The sequence below is a fragment of the Peromyscus leucopus genome, chromosome 8b, assembly GCF_004664715.2.
Source record: "Peromyscus leucopus breed LL Stock chromosome 8b, UCI_PerLeu_2.1, whole genome shotgun sequence".
Classification (NCBI taxonomy): Eukaryota; Metazoa; Chordata; class Mammalia; order Rodentia; family Cricetidae; genus Peromyscus; species Peromyscus leucopus.
Window position 1 is genome coordinate 25594202 of NC_051086.1, and position 22436 is coordinate 25616637.

The 22436-nt window shown below is 51.1% G+C and overlaps 1 protein-coding gene across 6 annotated transcripts in view; it reads left to right on the plus strand.

Moving 5' to 3' along the window:
- Positions 1 to 22436, plus strand: part of Ciita (class II major histocompatibility complex transactivator) — a 52148-nt gene that overhangs the window by 25506 nt on the left and 4206 nt on the right. For 5 of the 6 annotated variants that reach the window (XR_005090511.1, XM_037201652.1, XM_037201653.1 and 2 more), the window contains exons 6-16: positions 375 to 419; positions 1387 to 1533; positions 1926 to 2060; positions 3617 to 3778; positions 4344 to 4412; positions 6547 to 8188; positions 8956 to 9114; positions 10051 to 10122; positions 15700 to 15780; positions 16524 to 16616; positions 19353 to 19439. Coding sequence is in view for 5 of the 6 variants with exons in the window: in XM_037201652.1 (XP_037057547.1) it covers positions 375 to 419; positions 1387 to 1533; positions 1926 to 2060; positions 3617 to 3778; positions 4344 to 4412; positions 6547 to 8188; positions 8956 to 9114; positions 10051 to 10122; positions 15700 to 15780; positions 16524 to 16616; positions 19353 to 19439 (2692 nt within the window). In the remaining variant the exon portion in view is untranslated. The remainder of the gene's footprint in view (positions 1 to 374; positions 420 to 1386; positions 1534 to 1925; positions 2061 to 3616; positions 3779 to 4343; positions 4413 to 6546; positions 8189 to 8955; positions 9115 to 10050; positions 10123 to 15699; positions 15781 to 16523; positions 16617 to 19352; positions 19440 to 22436) is intronic. The other variant, XM_037201654.1, reaches the window with a different exon arrangement.

The window sequence follows — 22436 nt, forward strand, 5'->3', positions numbered from 1 at the left end:
TCTCTGTTTTCCACCGTTGTCTACAAGTGGACACGTGCACTCAAGGGTGTAGCATCCACAGAGGATGTTAAGCTCTGTGGCAGGCTATGGGGGGCAGCCTGGGCAGAGCCCAGAGCAGTCGGCTCCAGTGGTTTTGTGGCTCTAGTCTCACCTGAAATGTGGTTCTGTGGCTTTGCCTCTCTCCTGCTCTCACCTACCTGCCGAGATTCTTGTAGCTGAGACTTGGGCTCAAGCACTGGAATAGGCCAGCACCTTGAGGAGTAGGGAGGAAGTGGGGCAGTTTCTCAAGTCCTCAGGCAAAGTCACATGACCTGTTGAGAACCAAGAAATCACCATGGTTGGGGGCACCACTAATCTCAGGGTTCTCTCTGCAGGCTCCTCAGAAGAGCACTCTATGGACCCAAAGCACAGGAAGCTAGGTGAGTCGGGCAGGTGGTCCAGAGAGCCCCATTTGGAGGAGCATCCTTAAATGGAAGGAACCTCCTTAAATGCAGCACAAACTGGCATTGAACATTGGGGATTGGGGTTGGGAGTAGTTCAGGGGTAGAGTGCTTGCCTATTGTGAACAAGGCCCTGGACTGAATTCTAACATCATGGAGGAAGGAGGAAAGAAAGAGGGGATGGAGGGATGGAAGGGAGAGAAAGCCCAAAAGAGAGACCAAGGGAGTGAGTGAGTGAGTGAGTGAGTGAGGGAGGGAGGGAGGGAGGGAGGGAGGGAGGGAAAGAGGGAAGGAAATAGGTAGTTCAGAGAGGTGAGGTCACCTGCTCAAGATCACACAGCTATAAGAGAGTGAGTGGGGTACAAACGGAGATGGTGATTCCTCAGCCTGCACTGTGGTGGGAGATTCATCTCCCCCCAAATCTCTCTCCTAGCAGATTCCCCAAGATGATGGGGAGGCAGCCTTAGTCCTTAGGGACCCCCAACCTGATGAGGGAGGCAGGATCCATCTCATCTCCCATTCAGTAGAGAGTGCTGTATTCACTCTCGTGGGAGCACATGGTACCGCTCCTGCCCTTTGGACAGAGCCTGAAGGCCGAGGGAGGTACTTAGTACTCCCAAGGGCTCAGTGACTTGCTGGGGAAGTTGGGAGCTATGGGCCCAGTCATAGGCTTCTCCAATCTGTCCCTAATTCTTTCTGTGGGGTTCCTAGGGAGGCCCCCGAGCCCAGCCACAGGGAAAGGCTGAGCATGGTTGGCATGGATCAGCAGCTGACCAACCCATTTACTTGGGGCCCAGAGGGGGACAGGCATTTTCTCTAACTGCCAAGAGAGAGATCCTTGCTGTCCTAGGAGGCCTGCCCCACACCTGGTGCCCATCCAGCCTCTAACTCACTCCTGCCCCACACCTGGTGCCCACCCAGCCTCTAACTCACCCCTTCCCCACAGCTGTACCCTCTGTTGTGCCCATGCTGACTGGCAGCTTCCTGATGGGGCCAGCAAGCCTCTCCACCAAGCCCTACCTACCACCTGCTCTGCCCAATCAAGAGCCAGTACCCAGCCATGCATACCTGGAGGGAGCAGCTCAGACATCCGGTATGTTGAGGGCCTGGAGAAGATGTGCCCCCTCTTTTCTGGCAGATGGTTGAGGAGTTAGCACCAGACAGGGCCTGCCGAAACAGGACCCCCTCTCCTATCGGGTCATCGTCAAGGTCCCTTCCCACCCAACCCTGATGGAGAGCATGCGTGGCTCATGCTGGGGGGATTTTCCTGCCAGCCTTCTTCACCTGTCCGCCCTTATTGTCTCTGTCAGCCACCCTGCTAGGTGATAGGGACAGACACCACCATGGGCAAGACAGGCTCAGCTGCTCTTCCTGGAGAAGCGAGAGCCCCATGAGAGAAAGTTGAACATTCACCCACATCACTAAACAGAAGCACAAAGATGGGTGCTGTAGATGTCCCCTCCTCACTGCCTCTGTCTCCTGCAGTGCCCACCTCTATGTCCTCATTGAACTGTTTGGATCTCCCCATCGGACACCTCCAGCTCCTTCCCACCCTGCCACAGGGGCTCTGGCAAATATCAGGGGCTGACACAGGGCTCCCCAGTGTTCTGATCTACCATGGTGAGTGTGCAAGCCAACATCACAACTGAGGGTCTCCCCTCCCTCCCAACCCCTGACCTGTTCTCTCCCATTGCAGGCACTTGGAATTGTGACATAGTGCCTCTTCATGAATCCTCCCTCCCCAGAACACCTTTCTCTGTCTTCATCTCCTCAGAAGTCGGGGTGGTCTGCATTTGTGATCAGTCTTGCAGCCCTTGTGGGTCACTATTTCCTCTCCTCTTAGTCTTTCCTCCTTTAAAAAAAGATGTTATTTTAATTGCATATGTGCACACGCACGTGAGAATTCGCAACTGCAATGTGTGAAGAAGCCAGAGGTGACAGATCTCTCTGGAGCTGGAGTTACAGGTTGTTGTGAACAGCCTGACATGGATGCTGGGAGCCAAACTCAGGACTTCAGGAAGAGTTGTACATGCTCTTTGCCATGGAGCCACTTCTCCAGCCCTGAAACAAACAAACAAACGCCCCAGCTTTATTCTTAAACTCTGACATCAGGAACACTCGTTATTAAGCTAAACAGTAAGAGATTCCAGGGTTAACTATCTCCTTACCTCTCTTCAGTGTGATGTGAACAGTCTTGGGTGAATCCTTGCACAGCTCTCTCTAATCTGCCTTCTTTTCTGAACAGTTAAATGGTGCCTGTTGACCCACCATACTGAGAGGCTTCCAATAAGCCCTGGGAAGGCATGTCTGGGCTCTCAAGGATGAGGTGGAGGATGCTTCCACTACAGTCCATAGCCTCCTTCTGTTTAAGACAATGGTGTTCCAGAAGCAAGGGAGCAACTTCTAATGTGTAGGGAGATAAGCTCTGACCATACCACTGGAGTGCCAGGAACATTTGTCCTGAGTACTCTGTGAGCTGACTGTGTTCACTTCACAGATGGGAACTGGATGTAACTCAGAGTTCCCGCCCCAGTTTCATCCTGAGATGCCTTCATTAGGAGGTTCCCTCTCTCCCCAAACTCACTGAGCTCTCACCTCAAGAGCAATAAGACATCATTTATTCTGAAGCCAGATCTGAGTGACCATGACCAGGAACACAGATTCATGATGCTCCAAATACCACGTCCCAACATGGCAACAGCAAATGAACTTTTAATAGTAAAAGAACAAAGAGAGTTATAAATCAGGGCGTATTCCAAATACATTGGTAGAAACCTCAGGCAGGTTACAGCAAAGTAGGGTACCTCTGCTAGAGTCCTCGGACGCTATCTGATGGCATTCTTAGCCTTTAATTTGGTGGAAATAGCATCTCCTGGTACATTGCCAAAAGATTTTTACCTGAAGTCTTAAGGATGTTAGGTCAAACACAGAGGTGGGAATTAATGTCTATGAGGGTGGGTGCTAAAGACACCCCAAGACAATTTGGCTCTAGACCAGCAATCTTCCAGCTCTCCATAGCCACAGAAGTTCTGGTTAGGCAGTCAGTCTCTAATACAGATGCAGTGCCTCTACCCTGGGAAAACTCAGTTCACACTCTATAGTTTGGTTGAAATGACCCAGTGCACTCCTGGATGAGTTCCTAATGGTTCTTACACTTCTCTTTTCCTTTGGTGTAGGTGAGATGCCCCAGGTCAATCAAGATGCTTCAGGCAGCCCCACTGTCCCCAGCCTCCCCAAATCCCCAGACAGGCTGGGCTCCATCAGCCCCTTTGCACCGTCTGCGGCTGACCTACCCAGCATGCCTGAACCTGCGCTGACTTCCCGTGCTCATGAGATGGGTGAGAACTGGGGCCCTGAAAGAAGCCTTAGGAACAGGACGGAGGGCTTGAGGAAGGATGTATCTCAGACAGTCAGAGCTGCCCGAGCAGATGGGCAAGGCACGCTCATGAGTGACTGGTCATGAGGGAGGGTGTGTGAGAAGAGGTGTGTGAGAACTAGAGAAGCAGAGAGTGTGACTGAGGGCTGGGTGACAGCTGGAACATGTGTGTCCATCCAAGCAGAGCCACAAGCCACAAGCCTCCTGTTGATCCTTAGGGTGTGAAAGCAGATCCGGCATGACTGGGCCTTCTGAAGCTGGAAGCCCAGGCTTTTCTTGCATCCCATGCTTTTAATTTTGCTTTTCTTTGTTTGGAGACAGGGTCTTGCTTTATAGCCTCAGCTGGCCTGCAACTCAGTATGCGCCTATTAGATTGGCTCTAAACTTGCAAAAATCTTGAGCTGCCTTCTTGTAACCTGGCCTTGGAGGCGCAGGCATGTGGTTCTGTCCTCTGGATGCCCCCAATACTGACAGGAGCCCATGGGGACCCGCCAGACTCTAATTGACATTTAATTCTCCATCCTCAGAGGACACAACATCCCCCTCCCCATGCCAAGAGGATCCTGAGTCTTCCATCAAGCTTCCAAAATGGCCAGGTGAGCGACTGTTGAGCCCTTCTATCCTGGAGACCAGATATGAAAGTTAAAATAGCACTTCATTCATGGAATACTTAGCCAGCCCCTTGTCAGCACACTGACTCATTCACTCATTATTTATTCATTCATCCATCACCCAGTTGATTCTCCACTGTTGCAACATCTAATTGGCCATTCAAGCAGTAGTCCACAGGACGTAAGTCCCTATTCCTAGGAGTCACCTGTGAGGGAGAGGATGAAAGAGGGGAGAGTGAGTGAGTGAGTGAGTGGATGAAGGAAGTATGGAGCAGTAGAAAGGAGGATGCCAGGGGAGGTGAGAGAAAGCTAAGCCACTGGATGTTCCTTTCAAGTGCACCCTTAAGCTTTGCATCAAAGCCTTCCCGGCCCCAGTATCACCTCTGTGCCACAGATGAACTAGCCTGAAGCATGGGCAGGGCCTACAGATGTTCATGGCCACACAAATGGAGGAGCCAGGATTCAACTCAGGCATATGGGCTCCCAATTCTCAACTCTTTTTGTTGCTGTTGATGTTATTTGTTTCGAGACAGTCTTACTATGTAGCTCACACCCTTGAATTGACTCTGTAACTCAGGCTGGCCTCAAACTCACCTCCCTACTGTCTCAGCCTCTTGAGCACTAAGAGTATAGGTGTGCAACACCATGTCCACTGCCCTTGCCTGCCTGCCTTCCTTCCTTCCTTCCTTCCTTCCTTCCTTCCTTCCTTCCTTCCTTCCTTCCTTCCTTCCTTCCCTCCCTCCCTCCCTCCCTCCCTCCCTCCCTCCCTCCTTCCCTCCCTCCCTTCCTCCCTCCCTTCCCTCCCTCCCTTCCTCCCTCCCTTCCCTCCCTTCCTTCCTTTACAACTTGCTATGCAGCTAAGGAAAACCTTGAACTTCTGACCTTCCAGCCTCAGCCCCCCAATCCCTGGGATTATAGGCATGCACTACCACATCCCTGGCTTTGAAACCCAGGGCTTCACACTCACAGGGCAAGAACTCTGCCACAGCTGAAACCTCACCAGCCGCACTGTCTTTTCAAAGGCCTTAAATTATATTTATTATTTATTTATTATTTGTTCAGTGTGGGTGTGCATATGTGTGTATATGTGTGTGCATGTGTCTGTGCATAGTACACATGTCAGAGGACATCTTGCAGGAGTCAGTTCTCTCCTTCCACCGTGAGGGGCCAAGGACGGAACTCGGTGTGCAGATTTAGCAGGAAGTACATTTGCCCACTGAGTCATCTCATCAACCTCCCCTCAAGTCTTTTTAAACGTTAATTTTAACTAGTATATACTCATTGTCAAAATGATGGATTTCATCATGACAGTTCACACACACACACACACACACACACACACAATATCTATATCTATATCTATGTATCTGTGTGTCTGTCTGTTTCCAGGCTCCACACAGGAAAGGAAACATGTGATATATGTCTTTCTGAGCCTGGCTCATCTCACTTAACATGATGAATCCACAAATAACCAACTCCCCTTCCAAACCCCATAGAATGAGTGGCCTAGCCTAGTGAGTAACGGAAGGGGCTGGGGAGCAGTTTAGTGTCAGAGCATGAGCCCAGCAAGCTTGACACCCTGGATTTCATCCACGGTAACACCCCCCCTTACACACACACACATACACACACACACACACACACACACACACACACACACACACACACACACCCCACAGGGTAGCCAGATATAATTGAGTTTGAGGTCATTCTGGGCTACCAAGTAAGGTTCTGAATCAAAAAGCTACAAAAAGGGCTGGGAATGTATCTCGGCTGGTTGTTTGCTCAGTTAGCATGAGTCAAGCTCTGGGTTCAACCCCAGGACCACAGTGTTCAGGAGGTGGAAGCAGGAAGATCAGAAGTTCAAGGTCATTCTCAGCTATTTGGTGAGTTCAAGAGCAGTCTAGTTATATGAGCCCCTATCTCATAAATAAATAATTTAAAAAGCAGAAAGGAATGAATCAACGAGAAAAATTAGTGGGCGTGGGTGAATGAAGGAGCTGGTGACCAGAAACAGTGAGCAGTAGATATAAGAACTGGTGAGGGAGGCCCTGGCCACCCTCCCTTCCCCAACTCCTCACTCTGCTAACACACTCTGGCTCACCCTTGGCTTTTGTAGAGTCTGTGGAGCGGTTCCAGAACTCCCTGAAGGACAAGTACCAGGTGGAGCCCGAGAGCCTGAGCGGTCCCCTGGTAGCCACGGAGCTGGTGCGGGCCAGGTTGGAGAGAGGCAGCAACAAGAGCCAGGAAAGGGAGCTAGCCACTCCAGACTGGACGGAGCGCCAGCTAGTCCATGGTGGCCTGGCTGAGGTGCTTCAGGCTGCCGGCGCCCGCCGGCGGCCACGAGAGACACAGGTGGTTGCTGTGCTGGGCAAGGCTGGCCAGGGCAAGAGCCACTGGGCTCGGATGGTGAGTCAGGCCTGGGCCCATGGCCAGTTGCCACAATATGACTTTGTCTTCTATGTCCCTTGTCACTGCTTGGATCGTCCGGGGGACACTTACCACCTGCAGGATCTGCTCTGTCCCCCAAGCCTGCAGCCACTGGTCATGGATGACGAGGTCTTAGGTCACATTGTGAGGCAGCCAGAGCGTGTCCTGCTCATTCTAGATGCTTTTGAGGAGCTAGAGGCCCAAGATGGCCTCCTACATGGACCATGTGGACCTCTGCCCCCAGAGCCCTGCTCCTTCCGGGGGCTGCTAGCTGGGCTTTTCCAGCGGAAGCTGCTGCGTGGCTGTACCCTGCTCCTCACAGCCCGGCCTCGGGGGCGCCTGGCTCAGAGCCTGAGCAAGGCAGATGCCATCTTTGAGGTGCCCAGCTTCTCTACTGAGCAGGCCCAGACGTACATGAGACACTACTTTGAGAACTCAGAGACAGCAGGGGACCAAGACAAGGCCCTGGGCCTCCTGGAGGGTCAGCCTTTTCTCCTCACCCATAGTCACAGCCCTGCTCTATGCAGGGCTGTGTGCCAGCTCTCCAAGGCCCTGCTGGAACAGGGCACAGAGACCCAGCTGCCTTGCACACTTACAGGACTCTACGTCGGCTTGCTAGGCCCTGCAGCCAGAGACAGTCCTCCAGGGGCCTTAGTTGAACTGGCCAAGCTGGCCTGGGAGCTGGGCCGCAGACACCAAAGCACCTTGCAAGAGACCCAGTTACTATCAGTGGAGGTGAGGACCTGGGCAGTGACCCACGGCTTGGTGCAGCCCACCCCGGGGACCACAGAGGCCCAGCTGGGCTTCTCCAGTTTTCTGTTCCAGTGCTTCCTGGGGGCTGTGTGGCTGGCACAGTGCAATGACATCAAAGACAAGGAGCTGCCACAGTACCTGGCCTTGACCCCAAGGAAGAAGAGACCCTATGACAACTGGCTGGAGGGTGTACCACGCTTTCTGGCTGGGTTGGTTTTCCAGCCTCGAGGCCACTGCCTGGGCGCTCTGATGGAGCCTGCAGTGGCAGACAGGAAACGGAAGGTTCTCACCCGGTACCTGAAGCGCCTGAAGCTGGGGACTCTGCGGGCCGGGCGGCTGCTGGAGCTGCTGCATTGTGCTCATGAGACACAGGACCCTGGGATATGGGAGCATGTAGCACGCCAGCTCCCTGGGCACCTCTCCTTCCTGGGCACCCGGCTCACACCCCCAGATGTGCACATGCTGGGCAGGGCCCTAGAGACGGCCAGCCAGGACTTCTCCCTGGACCTCCGTCAGACCGGCATTGAGCCCTCCGGACTGGGGGACCTCGTGGGACTCAGCTGTGTCACCAGTTTCAGGTGTGGGCAGGACACAGGGCAGGCATGGACTGCAGCTCTGGGGACCCCTATTCCATGAACACAGTGTCAGGTGGGACAGTCTCCTCCAGTGTTAAGATGATAATGCTGAGGTCGCCACCAGCCACGCAGCCCGTGGGGGGAGGGTGTCGTTCTTCCAACCAACGTTTGAGTGTCCACCGTGTGCCAGGCACTGGAGCACATCTAGAATCTCAGCCTAGCCTGAGTTCAGGCTGTTTTTGTCCTTCAGGTACCTCTGTGTGCCACCATTTCCTCATGCCCAAAGACATGGCCTCCCTCTGCTCTTCTGCCTCCAGTCTCCGCTTTCTCACTGCTCTTTGTGTTCAGGCAGCAGAGCAACCTTCCCAGAATGCGGGTGTGGTCAGGCTCCAGCGGTGCTTACAGCCCTGCAAGGACACCCTGGACCTCAGGACGGGCTCTAAATTCTTTCATTTGACTCGTTCAAGCTCATTTTGAAGTTTGCTTGAACACTTCAGGGTATCTCCAGAGGACTTCTGCCCACATTCCCTATAAACAGATTTTACTCACGGTATAAGGTCTGCCACAGGTGTGGCCAGAATTTAGTGCTGAGCTGCCTGGCAGCCAGAGAAAAAGTGTGCCTTTTCAATAAGGGCTGATGAGGTCATGAAGGTGGAACTCAAGCTAAGAAAGGAGAGGATCTGAGGAGGTGGGAGGTCCCTTCGTGGCGCCACACCTCATTGCGATCTAGCCTGGCCACTGTGCCTGGGTCTGAGGCCCTCCCTCCACAGGGCCGCCTTGAGTGACACAATGGTGCTCTGGGAGTCCCTCCGGCAGCAGGGAGAGCCCCAGCTACTCCAGGTGGCAGAGGAGAAGTTCACCATTGAGCCATTTAAGGCCAAGTCTCCGAAGGACGTGGAAGACCTGGACAGCCTCGTGCAGACCCGCAGGTGAAGGGGTCGGAGGTGGTTCGAGGCTACAGGTGGGCTGTGTCTGTCACATCTATGTCCTGTCCACAGACTGTCCATGCCCCCGCTCTTGGTAAGGCCACCCAAGCCCCCTGCTGAAGTCCCGCCCGGGCAGGGACCCTGATTTTGCCCTTTGCCCCATTCTAAGCCTGACAACTTGTACCAGCTCCTTTGCTAAAGCCACGGGGACATCGGCTGCCGGGGGTTAACAGGACCCCTTCAGTGTCTGCTAACCGAAGGGACCCTTGCAGCCCTCATAGCCCAGACCCATTTCAGCCATAACAGAGCCAAGGTGCAGGGGACAAAGAAGAGGTTTTGCTGATTCTCTCTCTCTCTCTCTCTTTCTCTCTCTTTCTCTCTCTCTCTCTCTCTCTCTCTCTCTCTCTCTCTCTCTCTCTCTCTCTCCCCGTGTGTGTGTGTGTGTGTGTGTGTGTGTGTGTGTGTCTGGACCTCACACATGCTATACAAGTACTCTACCACTGAGTTCCATCCCCACTTTTAGTTTTCATTTAGAGACAGGGTTTTACTAGGTTGCTCAGGCTGGCCTTGAATTGGATGTGTAGTCGAAGCTGGCCTCCAATTTATGATCCTCCTCCCTCATCCTCTCAAATAGCTGGTAAGATGGGCTCGTACCACTCTGCCTGGGCCTAAGGCTGTTCTTTTTAAAGCATTTTATTTTTAACTATGTGTATACATGTGTGTCTGAGTGCAGTGCCTATGAGGTCTTACACACACTCACACAGCAACCCCCCCTTTAGAGCTGGAGTTACAGGCAGTTATATCTCTAGCCCCCCAAAGCTGTTCTTGTCAGTGAAGGGTCAACAACAGCTCCCAAGGAAAGCAGTGCCGGGTGCAGGATGTGGGCACTGGGGCATACCGGCGGGCCTACACTTACTGACCGAAGCCCTTTCTCTGTAGGCTAAGAAACCCCTCGGAGGATGCAGCTCCGGATCTTCCTGCCATCCGGGACCTTAAGAAGCTAGAGTTTGCGTAAGTGAAGGGTGGGCGATAGTCTCAGTGACCCAAGGTTGTTTCTGCCGTCTTAGCTCATCTGGGGCCAGAGGCATGGTGCGAGGGAGGGGAGAGCCTGGATGATTCCTGCCCTCTCTTACCACCGAGAAACCAGCTTCCACCTGCTGAGTGTGGCCTGTCTGGGTGAGTGCAGGAGATGCTCAGAACAGCAGAGAACTGGCTCATTTGCAGGACAACACACATACACACCCCCACAATGCACACACTCACATGCTCACACACTCACATGCATATGTATAACACGTACACTTGCACACAACGCCTTACACATACTCACACATGTACTCACATACACACATATAACACACTCATGTACACTTGTACACACACACATGCCTCACACATCCACACATATAACATCTACACATATACACACACTCACATGTACACTCAGACACACATATATTCAAACATACACACTCACACACATGCATACATGTGCATGCACACACAGGAGCTCATGCTTATTTACTTGTCAAAAGCTCTTTGAGGAGCAGAGACTGCCATCCATGATAAACATGTGCCGGCGAGTTCCCATAAAAGCTAGGCTGGGGGACTTTCTGGAGGAGGTGACATCATCACAAAAGCGTGAGAAATTGTGAATGAGCTCACAGGGGCTGGAGAGGAAGCCTTAAAGGAATACAATATGGAGTCAAGAGCCCAGTGTGCCCCAGACCAAGACCTCACACAGAGGGTGTCCCCAGGGCCTCAGTTTGGGTCCTTTCCCTGCTGAGCTAGGAATTGCACCCTGCTCCTGTGCCTGGGCTGATCACTCTCCTGGCCACATGGACTCCCCCAGGAGAATGCATAGCCTGGCCACTGCCCTCTGAACTCAGGTGTCCTTACCACCTGTAGGGACTGAGCACAACCTGAGTGTTGAATAGGCTTACAAGTTCCCAGTCATGCGCAAGCTCAGACACCCCCCCACCCCCCCACCCCCACCCCGCCTCACACTTGCTTCTCTGGGTCCTCCCTCAATTAGGATTCTTCTTGAGAAATGTGGGTGTGTAACTCCAGTGGACTAGGGTCCATTTCGCCTAGGTCTGGTCAGGTTGGGCACTGAGAGTCTTGGATGCTTAGGAACCACTCTCAGCAGATGGGGCAGTTGGTCCCCCAGCCTGTGCAGCCAGGCCTTGAAGCCACCTCCCTGAGCAGTGCCACCAGGGTAGGAGGAACAGAGGATGGGAATCTAGGTTGTCTGGGTTATGACAGGGCCAACACATGGGCCCTGAAGAGCCCCAGGAGTTATATTTAGGTCTGGCTGCCTGAACAGCTCTTCCCTGCATGCTGGGGATTGAGCCTGGGGCTTGTACATACTAGGCAAGCATTCTACCACTGAGCTATATCTCCATCCCATTTGTTTGTTTGTTTGTTTGTTTGTTTGTTTGTTAGGGAGAGTTTTGTGTATTCCAGGCTGACTTCAAACTTGCTATATAGCCAAGCCAAGCTGTATAACCCTGAACTTCTAACCTCCTGCCTCTACCTCCCAAATGCTGGGGTTATAGGCACACTCTACCACACAAGCTTATGCAGCACAAGGAATAGAACCCAGGGCTTTGTGCATGCTAAGCAAGCACTCTACCAATTAAGCTACATTCCCAGTCCATGTGTTTCCTATTCTGAAAAGGGGTTTTAATATTTAGCCCAGTCCAGCCTTGAACTTTTGCTCCCCCTTGCCTCAACCCCGCCAAGTACTCAGGATTGCAGGATGTTCCACCACCCGGCTTTAACATGACTTTTCAACTGCAAAGCATTTCCACTCCATTCTCTAAGACAACACCGGGAGAAGGGTACTGATGTCATCTCTCGTTTACAAACGGGCATAGTGAGATCTGAGAGATGATGTGGTTTCTTCACAGTTATAAGCACCAGGTTAGCCCGCCTAGGCAACAACAAGCTCTGTCAGTGTTTGGTCCTGTTAGAGATGAGCTCCTTCCAGCCAGGTCTGGGTGCACACACCTGAAACACCAGCACTTGGGAAGCTAAAGTCTGAAGATAACAAGTCCAAGGCCACTCAGGACTACAGAGGAAAACCTTGTCTCAAAACAAAGAGAGCCACCCACAAGATGCGTGCTGCCTTTTACATAAAGGCCCCTTCGTGGGGAGAGTTGCTCAGGAAGACAGTCAGTGGACAGATTTGGAAACTGAGGCTAGGTGATGTTAGTGATTTGCCTGCAGTCCCAGCTGGTCACCTACTCACTGCCAGCTCCCCTGTTCCCCCACAGATAACCAAGTCCCTCTTGTTTTCAACAGGACATAAGACACCAAATTTGTACAGAGGGAGGTAAAAATATTGCTGAAAAGAGGAAATGTCTGAAGACAGCCACAGGGTGCTTTCTGGCTTTGAATTATTTTCAGCTTAAAAAGCCCCTCCCTGGAGGTCGGAACTGCGCTCTGGGTACCGGAGGCTGTGGAGTGGAACAGGCTAGAGCCAGACAAACAGCCACCTACAGGCTGGAAGCCCCGAGATGGTTCTGAGGAAGAAAGGAAGGAAACAAAGGACTATTTTGGGTGTCTAGTGCAGCCACCTCCATGTTCCTCACCCTGCAGGTCTCTGTCTCATCAGTCCACTTGAAAACCCCCACCTGTATGTGAGGTGGGGGTGGATATATGTGGCTCAGAAGGCAGCGTGCTTCTTAGTATGCATAAAGCCCTGGTTCAATCCCCAGCATGACCTACATGGCCTGGTGGCACACACCTGCTGTCCTAGCATCTGAAGGCAGAGGCAGGAGAACCAGGAGTTCCAGGTCATCTTACACAGCAAGTTGGAGGCCTAGGCTAGAGAGCTTGTCAAAACAAACCAACAAATAAACAGACCCAGCTTCATCACCCCTTTCCCCTTATCTCCTTTCCACCCTCTTCCTCAGTCCCTTTCTATCTCCTGACAGGAGATGAGCTCCAGCCCCAGGCCTTTGTCATGGCTGCACCTCTGCCCTGAATGCTCCTTCCTTACACAGCAGATCCACCCAGGCCCTCACTTTCCTCCGCCCATCTTCTTTTTTAAAAATTACATTGTTAATTTGCTTACTTATTTAGATATGTGTGTGTGCACGCATGCCATGGTGGCTGGGGCGGTGAGAGGACACTTTGCAAGCGTTGGTTCTGTCAGGCCAGTCTCAGGGATGAGTTCCAGTTGCAGACACACGTTGCCCCACTGACTGGTATCTCAGGGTTCTGAGGCGCTTTCTGAACTTCCACCCCAGGAGCGTGTCTGAAGTACTTCATATCTCTCAGTCCAGACCATGAACTAAGTTCTTTGATTATCTGTGTGCCCTCAATGCCAGCTCTGTGCAAGGGGGGAACTTGTGGTTGGTTGCTCAGGGCTTTCTTGACCTGGTCTGGTACCTGGCAGACAAGCAGTGAGATTGGGTGATGAAGAATCAAGTGATGATGGCCGTTCTCTTTCCGACAGCCTCCTGTGATCAGGGCTAAGTACTGAAGGACCCAAGATCCAAAGGTGAAGGGATCACAGGGGCCCCCAGCACAAGGCTGAGCCCAGCTCTGATCTGTAGCCTTTCCCTAAAGCTTGAGGTCCCAGAGTTTGGGTCCCAGACGTGGAAGACATTCCAGAATTTAAGTTACTATGTACAGTAATCTTTTGATTTTTCACTAAGTATGTTCCTTTAGACAAACAAATCTTAAGTGGCAGTGTGCCTGTCAGCTTAGTACTCAGGGAGCTGAGGCAGGAGGATGATGAGTTCAAGGCCAGCCTGGGAGGGAGGGAGGGAGGGAGGGAGGGAGGGAGGGAGAGAGAGAGAGAGAGAGAGAGAGAGAGAGAGAGAGAGAGAGAGAGAGAGAGAGAGGACCCCCACGGGTGCTGTCATCATTTTATTAAACAATGACTATTTCAAAAGAACTCAGTGCTGGTGATGCAACCAAGCAGAGCCCACATGTCGGGAGGAGAGAACCGTCTCCTGCAGTTGTCTTGATCTTCACACGTGTGCCATGACGCGTGTGCATGCATGCAATGAATAATTAAGCAAGTAAGCTAACTCCTTATTAACTAAACAAAGTGAAGTTCAAGGGCTGGCGAGACAGCTCAGAGATTAAGAGTACTTGCTGCTCTTCCAGGGACCCAAGTTCAGTTCCCACATCGAGGGGCTCACCACAGCCTATAACTCCAGCTCCAGTGGCTCCAAAGTCTCCTGGCTCTGACAGCCACCACCACCCCCACCAAATTGTGACGTACAGTACACAGACCTTTACATTTACATAGAAATAAATCTTAAAGGTTCAAATGATGTAATTTCAGGCTAAAAGTAATATAAATCAAAGTTTTTTATTTCTATTTTTATAATTTTAACTAAAATTTAGAATAAAGTGCTTTACACTGGATATATTTAGTCATTTTTTAGAAATCAAACCATGATCACTGTGCTGTCCTTATCTAATTGGTTCCCTTGAAATCTAGTCAATTAGGCTGTGTGAACTTGTGTGAGTTACCTAACTTCTCTGTGCCTTGGCTTCCTAGTCTGTAAGATGGAGGTAGGAAGACTCTCAGAGCTGTGATTTGTATTAGACCTCGGTTGACTAACAGGCTAGCATGTGCTAAGCGCTCAAGAAATGGTTCTCTCTTCTTCTTTTGCTCTCACTCTTTTTGAGACACAGTATTGCATAGCCCAGGCTGGCCTCAAACTCTCTATTTAGCCCAGGATCCTTCTGCCTCCATCTCCTAAGTGCTAAGAACTCCACCAACTGAGCTGTCTCCCCAGCCTCCACCCAATGGTTTTTGTGTTATTGAAAAGCAAAGAAAAGGTCTGGAAAGAGAGAGAGAGCTCAGTGATAAGGTGCTTGCCTCACAGAGTTTGGGTCCCCAGAACCCACAGGAAAGCCTGGTGTGGCAGCATGGACCCTAGCACCAGGGGAGAGAAGAACTCCCCAGTGTACTGAATCAGTGAGTTGTAGGTTTGGTGAACCCCTGTCTGGGGGCTGGGGGGGGGGGGTAGAAAGAAATTGAAGAAGAGCCCTGACCCTGACCTCTGACCTCCACATCTATGCATAGGAACACATACACACACATACACACAGGGGTGGGTGGGTGGCAGATATTTAAAAATGCAAAAACAAGCTGGGCAGTGGTGGCGCCCGCCTTTAATCCCAACACTCAGGAGGCAGAGGCAGGCAGGTCTCTGAGTTCAAGGCCAGCCTGGTCTACAGAGAGAGTTCTAAGACAGTCAGGGCCACACAGAGAAACCCTGTCTCAAAAACAGAAAAAAAGTATAAAAAATAAAATGCAAAGACAGGCAACCTGGTGTGACACTGGGAACAGACCTTGGCAGGCCCTGGGGAGAAGGCACAGGGCAAGGATGAGTGTGAGTGTGTATGTGTGTGTGTGTGTGTGTGTGTGTGTGTGTGGACATCAGCAGGAACAAGAAGTGAATCTGAGGAGTCCCAGCAGGCCTCTCGGAGGTCCTCGGCAGGGGGGATAAGAAGCTGGGGAGGCAGGGAAGCGGCCTCAGACTGTCCTTCCGGCCTGCTCCTGGCTGCACTCCACTGTGCACAGTCCAGTGTCTGACCTCCGCCATTGCTTCCTAGGTTGGGTCCGGTCTTGGGTCCCCAGGCTTTCCCCACACTGGCAAAGATCCTTCCAGCGTTCTCATCCCTGCAGCACCTGGAGTGAGTTTCAGACCCTGGCCCCCCACCCTGACCTCTCACAAGTCCTGCCCCCCCCCACCTCTCACAAGTCCTGTCCCCCCTTACCCTGGGCTCTGAGAAGCCCAGACTTTGTCTCTAGGAGTCTCTCTCCTTGTCTCTTTGGGAGTCTCTCTCCTTGTCTCTTTGGGAGTCTCTCTCCTTGTCTCTTTGGGAGTCTCTCTCCTTGTCTCTTTGGGAGTCTCTCTCCTTGTCTCTTTGGGAGTCTCTCTCCTTGTCTCTTTGAGAGTCTCTCTCCTTGTCTCTTTGGGAGTCTTTCTCCTTGCTCCCCACTACTTTCTCAGCAGGGGAACTGTGTGGGGGCCAGATGACCTCATTGTGAGGACTTGTGACCCCTAGTACAGGGAGGGGACAGAGGACAGGAATTCCCAGATTTAAAAAAAAAGGTTGGAGTTGTTTTGCAAGCTTTGAAATTCTTTGCCCCCCACAGTCCACTTCACTGCTCTTAGCAATTCTAGAGGGCAGGCAGGTGGGAGCAGGAAGCTGCTAACAGTTGAGGTCCCAAGAGGTTGGGGTAGCTGACCAGCTCAGGGGGTCCTACAAAGCCAAGCTGAGGTTCTAGTCCATGGTGCTAGCCATGGCCCCTGGCCTGCTGAATGGCGCCCCCAGGTGGTACAGGCCAGCTCCCACACGCTCAGAGTTAAGCTGGTGTGGTGCCCTAGAGAGGAGGACAAGGAGGGCCAATGACCATCTGATCCCACCTGCAGCCTGGACTCACTCAGTGAGAACAAGATCGGGGATGAGGGTGTGTCGAAGCTCTCAGCCACCTTTCCTCAGCTCAAGGTCCTGGAGACGCTCAAGTAAGTACAGTGGACCCGCCTCCCCACAGCTTCAGTGTTCTGTCCTATGTCTGCCCTCCACTGCGCCATTCATTCACTCTGTTCTGGGTCATCATGCACTCTCCTCTCCAGCCACTGCTTATCCATTCAGTCTTCTTTCTCCAGGGACCACCTCAGCAACACCGCCCACCTCTTTTAAGACAGCGTCTCTCTCCGGCTTGGAACTTACCAGTTATGCCAGGTTAACCAGCCAGGGAGCCTCAGAGTCCCACATGTCTCCACCTCACCCATGCTGGGATTACAGGCATGCACCACCCGTGCCTAGATTTCCATGTGGGTTCTGGGGATCAAACGCATGTCTTCATGCTTGTGAGACCTGCACTTTACTGAGCTGTTTCTCCAGACCTCATTTATTAGATTAATGAACAGACTTAAAGAACTCAGAGATTTGTGGAGACCCTGAAGATCCTGCTCTCAGACCTCAGGCATCTTCACATACAATAAACCAGAAGCAAACAAATAAATAAGCCATACTTAGTAATATGGTAATCTGGGCATCATAGCAATGGGGAGCCTGAGACAGTAGGATAACCGTGAGTTTAAGGCCAGCCAGGAGAACCAGAACCAATCTCAAGAAAAAGTGGGGGAAAGCTGGCAGGGTGGCTTAGCCAGAGACGGTGCTGCCGCCAAGCTGGACAATTTGAGTTCCAGCCTCAGGAGCCACACGGCCGAGGGAGAGAACTGACTCCTGCACGTACGTGGTCCTCTGGCCTTCACACACACTAAAAAACAGAAAGAGAAATACTGTATTAAAACAAAACACTGCAACGAAAGTTTAATGGGTGAAACCACACTGGGATGTTGGAAGGGAAGCGACAGATTAGGATTTAGCAGTAAAACCTTATCTGGCGACAGTTTTTGAAACCATTCTGGGCTTTGGGAAGTTAAAGGGGAGTGGGTAGGGGGGTGGACATGGTTTCCTGTTGAACCTGCTTTGTAATGAAACCTGAGGAATTGGTGATCCCAGGAGGGACTGCAGCAGGAGACTCTTGAGTTCCAGGCCAGCCTGGGCTACATAATGAGACCTTGCCTCAGAGTAAAAATTTTAAAGAGGCCAATAAGAGAACATAGAGGGTGAAGGACCTCTAAGTTCTACAACTGGAGACCTGAGTGTGGTCTCCAGAACTCGTAAAAGTGTGTCAATGCAAAAACATTGCTCTCATCCTAAAAGCAGTTAAGAGTTTATTTGGGAGTCATTTTGAGTGACCAGGAGCTCAGATTTAGATTACTGCAAATTCCATGTTCCAACATGGAAGCAGCTTCACGAAGTTTTACAGTTTTACAGAACAAAGTGGCCGAATCATAAACGTGTGGCTGAGGACAATGCTGTGCAGTTGTGAATTAGAATTCCTGGAGAGAAGCTGTGTTTGCAGAGCTGGAACAGACCTGCAGTGATGGGGAGGGTTGGGCAAGTTTAAAATAGGTTGGTGGGGTGGGGTGTGTGTGTGTGTGTGTGTGTGTGTGTGTGTGTGTGTGTGTGTGTGTGTGTGCTCGTGCTCAAACCTTTAATCCTAACACTCTGGAGGCAGAGACAGACAAATCTCTGAGTTTGAGGACAGCCTAGTCTACAGATTGAGTTCCGGGATAGCCAGGGCCACACAGAAAAATCCTGTCTCAAAACACACACACACACACACACACACACACACACACACACAAAAATAAACCCAAACAAACAAGACACACATTGGTGGGTACATCAGAAAGGCAGGTACATTAAGATGGGGGAAGCTTTTCTGTAGGCCTGAGATGCTGTCCGACAGCAGTCTTTCTTTTGGGTTGGTGGAAGCTAGTGGTCAGCTAAGTTAATAGAGTCCAAGAGGTTTCTATCTATTGGCCACAGGAGGTTTGCTCTGTTGCAGAGGTGGGCAGGGGGTGGCCGTTCCCAGGGCTTTCCCAACCCTCCCCATCACTGCAGGTCTGTTCCAGCTCTGCAAACACAGCTTCTCTCCAGGAATTCTAATTCACAACTGCACAGCATTGTCCTCGGCCACACGTGCACAATGGCAGCACACCCCTACACACACACACACACACACACACACACACACACACACACACACACCAACAATAATACGTTTTTTAAAATTTAAAAGCACTGGCAACATAGCAATGATAGAGCACTTGTCTAGCATGCATAAGGTCCTGGGTTCAATTCCCACAACAAAACGAACAAAACATTTTTTAAAAAAATCTGTCAACACTCCATGTTATAAACCAAAAAGGCTAAAATTCCCCAAGAATTTCTGTGGCAATTTCCTTGATATACAGTGTAGGTGTCTCCATAATTTACAATGGTCTAGGTATACCACAAGATAGATTTCCCTCCTTCTCACCTGTCTATTCCTGGACATGTACACATTTATTGAGCGCCTACTGTGTGCAGTTAGAGTGCTGGAAAGCAGTCCAGGGGAAAGGATCACTATCAAATCAGAGAGCAGGTGAAGGAGGGGAGCGGTCTTTCTCTGCCATCTACCTCTCAGTCTGCCACCCACTCTCTCTGTAACAAAACTTTCATATTGTAAGTGGTTCCCGTGGGTTCATCCACATGACCCATGACCCTCCCTGAAGCTGGCTGTCACAGGTCTGTGGCTACAGGCCATCTGTGAGTCAGTACATTCCTAACCTCATGATGGAGGCCAGTGGGAAAGGGAGATCCTTCCACTCCTGAACTGTTTCCTCCCTGTGTCCCTGTAGCCTGTCCCAAAACAGCATCACTGATGTGGGTGCCTGCAAGCTTGCAGAAGCCCTGCCGGCCCTGGCCAAGTCCCTCCTAAGGCTGAGGTGAGTGGGGTGCCCTGCTGAGTGGGCTGGGGAGATGGAGGGCAGGAAAATGGTCCCCTCTTGCTGGCTGGGAGGTCTGTGTCATCAGGTGGTGCACTGGCCTAGACTCAGCTGAACATCACCAGAGCCCTGGGCAAGTTGCTTACTTGTTCCAAGCTTCTATTTCCTCATCTGGAAAATAAGAATTGTGTCATTGGATCATATACCTCAGTCTGTCCCTAGTGAGCAGTGGATGGCTGTCCCTTACCCATCTACCTGCAGCAGGAGAGTCCCGCGGTGCTGGCTTCTGAGAGGTCCATCACCATTCCAGTCAGTGCTTACACTGCCACCTCCCGGTGGCTCTCGGTGTAGCAGCTCCAACTCTTCCAGCAAGTCTTCTGGGTGGGTCTAGGAGCTGAGATGGGAACTGAGCTTGAACCAGAGTCCCAGTCATTCAGCTCAGCACTAGCAGCTCTTGGCTAAGCAGCTGGGAAAGAATTTCCTTCCCCCAAGCCATGTTCTAGGAAAGGCAACTTCTGACCATCTCTACTGGGGCAACTACTCCTATGTCTTCCAGCCAGGTCCTCTGTGCGGGTGAACAGGTCCTGCACTGCACAATTCATAATATATGTGCTTGGTGCCCACCTAACACCCTAAAGTTGTGCTAGGTGTATAGTATTCCCTAACTTAAACTGTGGGATGTCCTCACTTTCGAGTTGCATACTAAGACAGAAAACACAGACATAAAAAAGGTATTTTTAAGACCGTGATTTATTCTAGGAAGGGAATTGGTATGTACCAGGAGAGTAAAATGGGAGTGTCACCAGTTTATTTCAGAGAGCGGGGGTGCTGTGACATGCTGAGACATGGCCCTGTGTGGGAAACTAGAGGTGAGGAGCTCTATAGGGCAGCAGGCACAATGGCCTCAAAGCAGGAAAGAGGATGGATTTTCAGGGGCAGAAGGGCTCCTGAGGTGGCTGAAGCTTCCTGAGCGTGGAGGGATGGGAGGTGAGATGGGAGGATGGGAGGCCAGGAAAGTCCAGATCACACAGGCAGGTGCTTGTGGGCCAGGCAGGCTTGCTAACTACCATCACCAGAATCCTAACAAAGGCCACTTAAGGAAGGAAGGGGTTATGAGGGCTCACAGTGTGAGGGTGTAGTCCGTCATGGTGGGGAGCCTGGTGGTGGGGTGTGGGGGTGCAGTCCATCATGGTGGGGAGCCTGGTGGTGTGTGTGAGGGTGCAGTCCATTATGGTGGGGAGCATGGTGGTGGGGGTGTGAGGTAGCTGGTCACATCGCCTCTGTGGTCAAGAAGCAGAGAGCAATGAACAGTGTTGCTCAGCTCACTTTTCTCGTTTTTAATTTTTTTTTTTTTTTTTTTGGTTTTTTGAGACAGGGTTTCTCTGTGTAGCTTTGCGCCTGTCCTGGAACTCACTTGGTAGTCCAGGCTGGCCCCGAACTCACAGAGATCCGCCTGGCTCTGCCTCCCGAGTGCTGGGATTAAAGGCGTGTGCCACCACCGCCCGGCCTCGTTTTTAATTTTTTTAAATATTATTTTTATTTTATGTGCGCAGGTGTTATGTCTGGTGTACACCTGTGTGCCAAATCCACACAGTACCTGCAGAGGCCAAAAGAGGGTATCAGATCCCCTCGAACTGGAGTTATAGATGGCTTATGGCTATCTCATAATAAAAATAATTCATTCTAACTTCAAAGTCCCCATAGTCTTAGAAGTTTCCAAGTTTTCTTTTTCCTATGGCCAACATAGGTCACCCCTTCTGTGGTGTCTCATGTGGCCCTAGTGGTTTCTGTAAGTGAGATCCTGGTTAACATTTAGTCCACTGCACAAACCAGCAAGAACCCAGCTGCTCTCCCTACAGTGACCCCCTCCTACCCAAAGGAACAACAGCATGGGGAGGGGATCGAGTGAATTCCCCAGACAGAAAGAGGCATGTCTTTGAACCTGGGAAGTTGTTCTCGGGAGTTTCCAAATGCTTTGGGTTGGGAAACACCTCTCCTCCTCCCCTCCTCTCCTTCTCTCTCATCTCTCTCTCCCCTTCTCTCCCCCTCTCCTCCCCTCCCCTTCCCCCTCTCTCCTCCTCCATGACTCATGAGTGTGTGTGTGTGTGTGTGTGTGTGCGTGTGTGTCACTAGGGATGGAGCCCAGAGCCACTGCATGTATACCAGACAGGCACTCTATACTGAGCTCTAACCCCAGCCTTCTTTTAACTTTCTATTTTGAGAGGCTTTAGTTAAGAGCACTGGCTGCTCTTGCAGAGGACCTGGATTCAATTTCCAGCACCCACATGTGGCTCACAACCATCTGGAACTCCAGTCCCAGGGGTCTCTTGCCCTCTTCTGGACTCCTCAGGCACTGAACACACACAAAGGCAAACCATCCATACACAAAAATAATAAAAATAAAAAAACAAAAAACAAAACCAACCTTTTTCTTTTGAGACTGGGTCTCATGTATCTCAGGCTGGCCTGAACTTGTAATCCTTCTGCCTCAGTTTCTTAAGTAGCTGGAATTACAGGCTGCGTCATCAAGCCCAACGTACAAATTCCTGTCCATGCTGTAGTTTCTTGAACTCACTATGGAACTACAGATAAGTGGCCTCAACTCTCTGGGCCTCAATTAGTCTATCTGTAAAATGGGACAGTAGGGCCTGCCTGGGGATGTAGCTCAGTTGGCAGAGTGCTTGCCTAGCATGTATGAGGCCTTGGATTCATTCCATCCCCAGCACTACATAAACTGGGTGTAATGGTACATTATAATAAGCCTAGTACACAGAAGGTGGAGGCAGGAGGATCAGAAGTTCAGAGTCATCTTTGACTATGTACAAGTTAGAGGACAGCTTGGGGATACATGAGACCTATTAGATAGATAGATAGATAGATAGATAGATAGACAGACAGATAGATAGATAGATAGATAGATAGATGATAGATACATAGATAGATGATAGATAGATAGATAGATAGATAGATAGATAGATAGATAGACAGACAGACAGA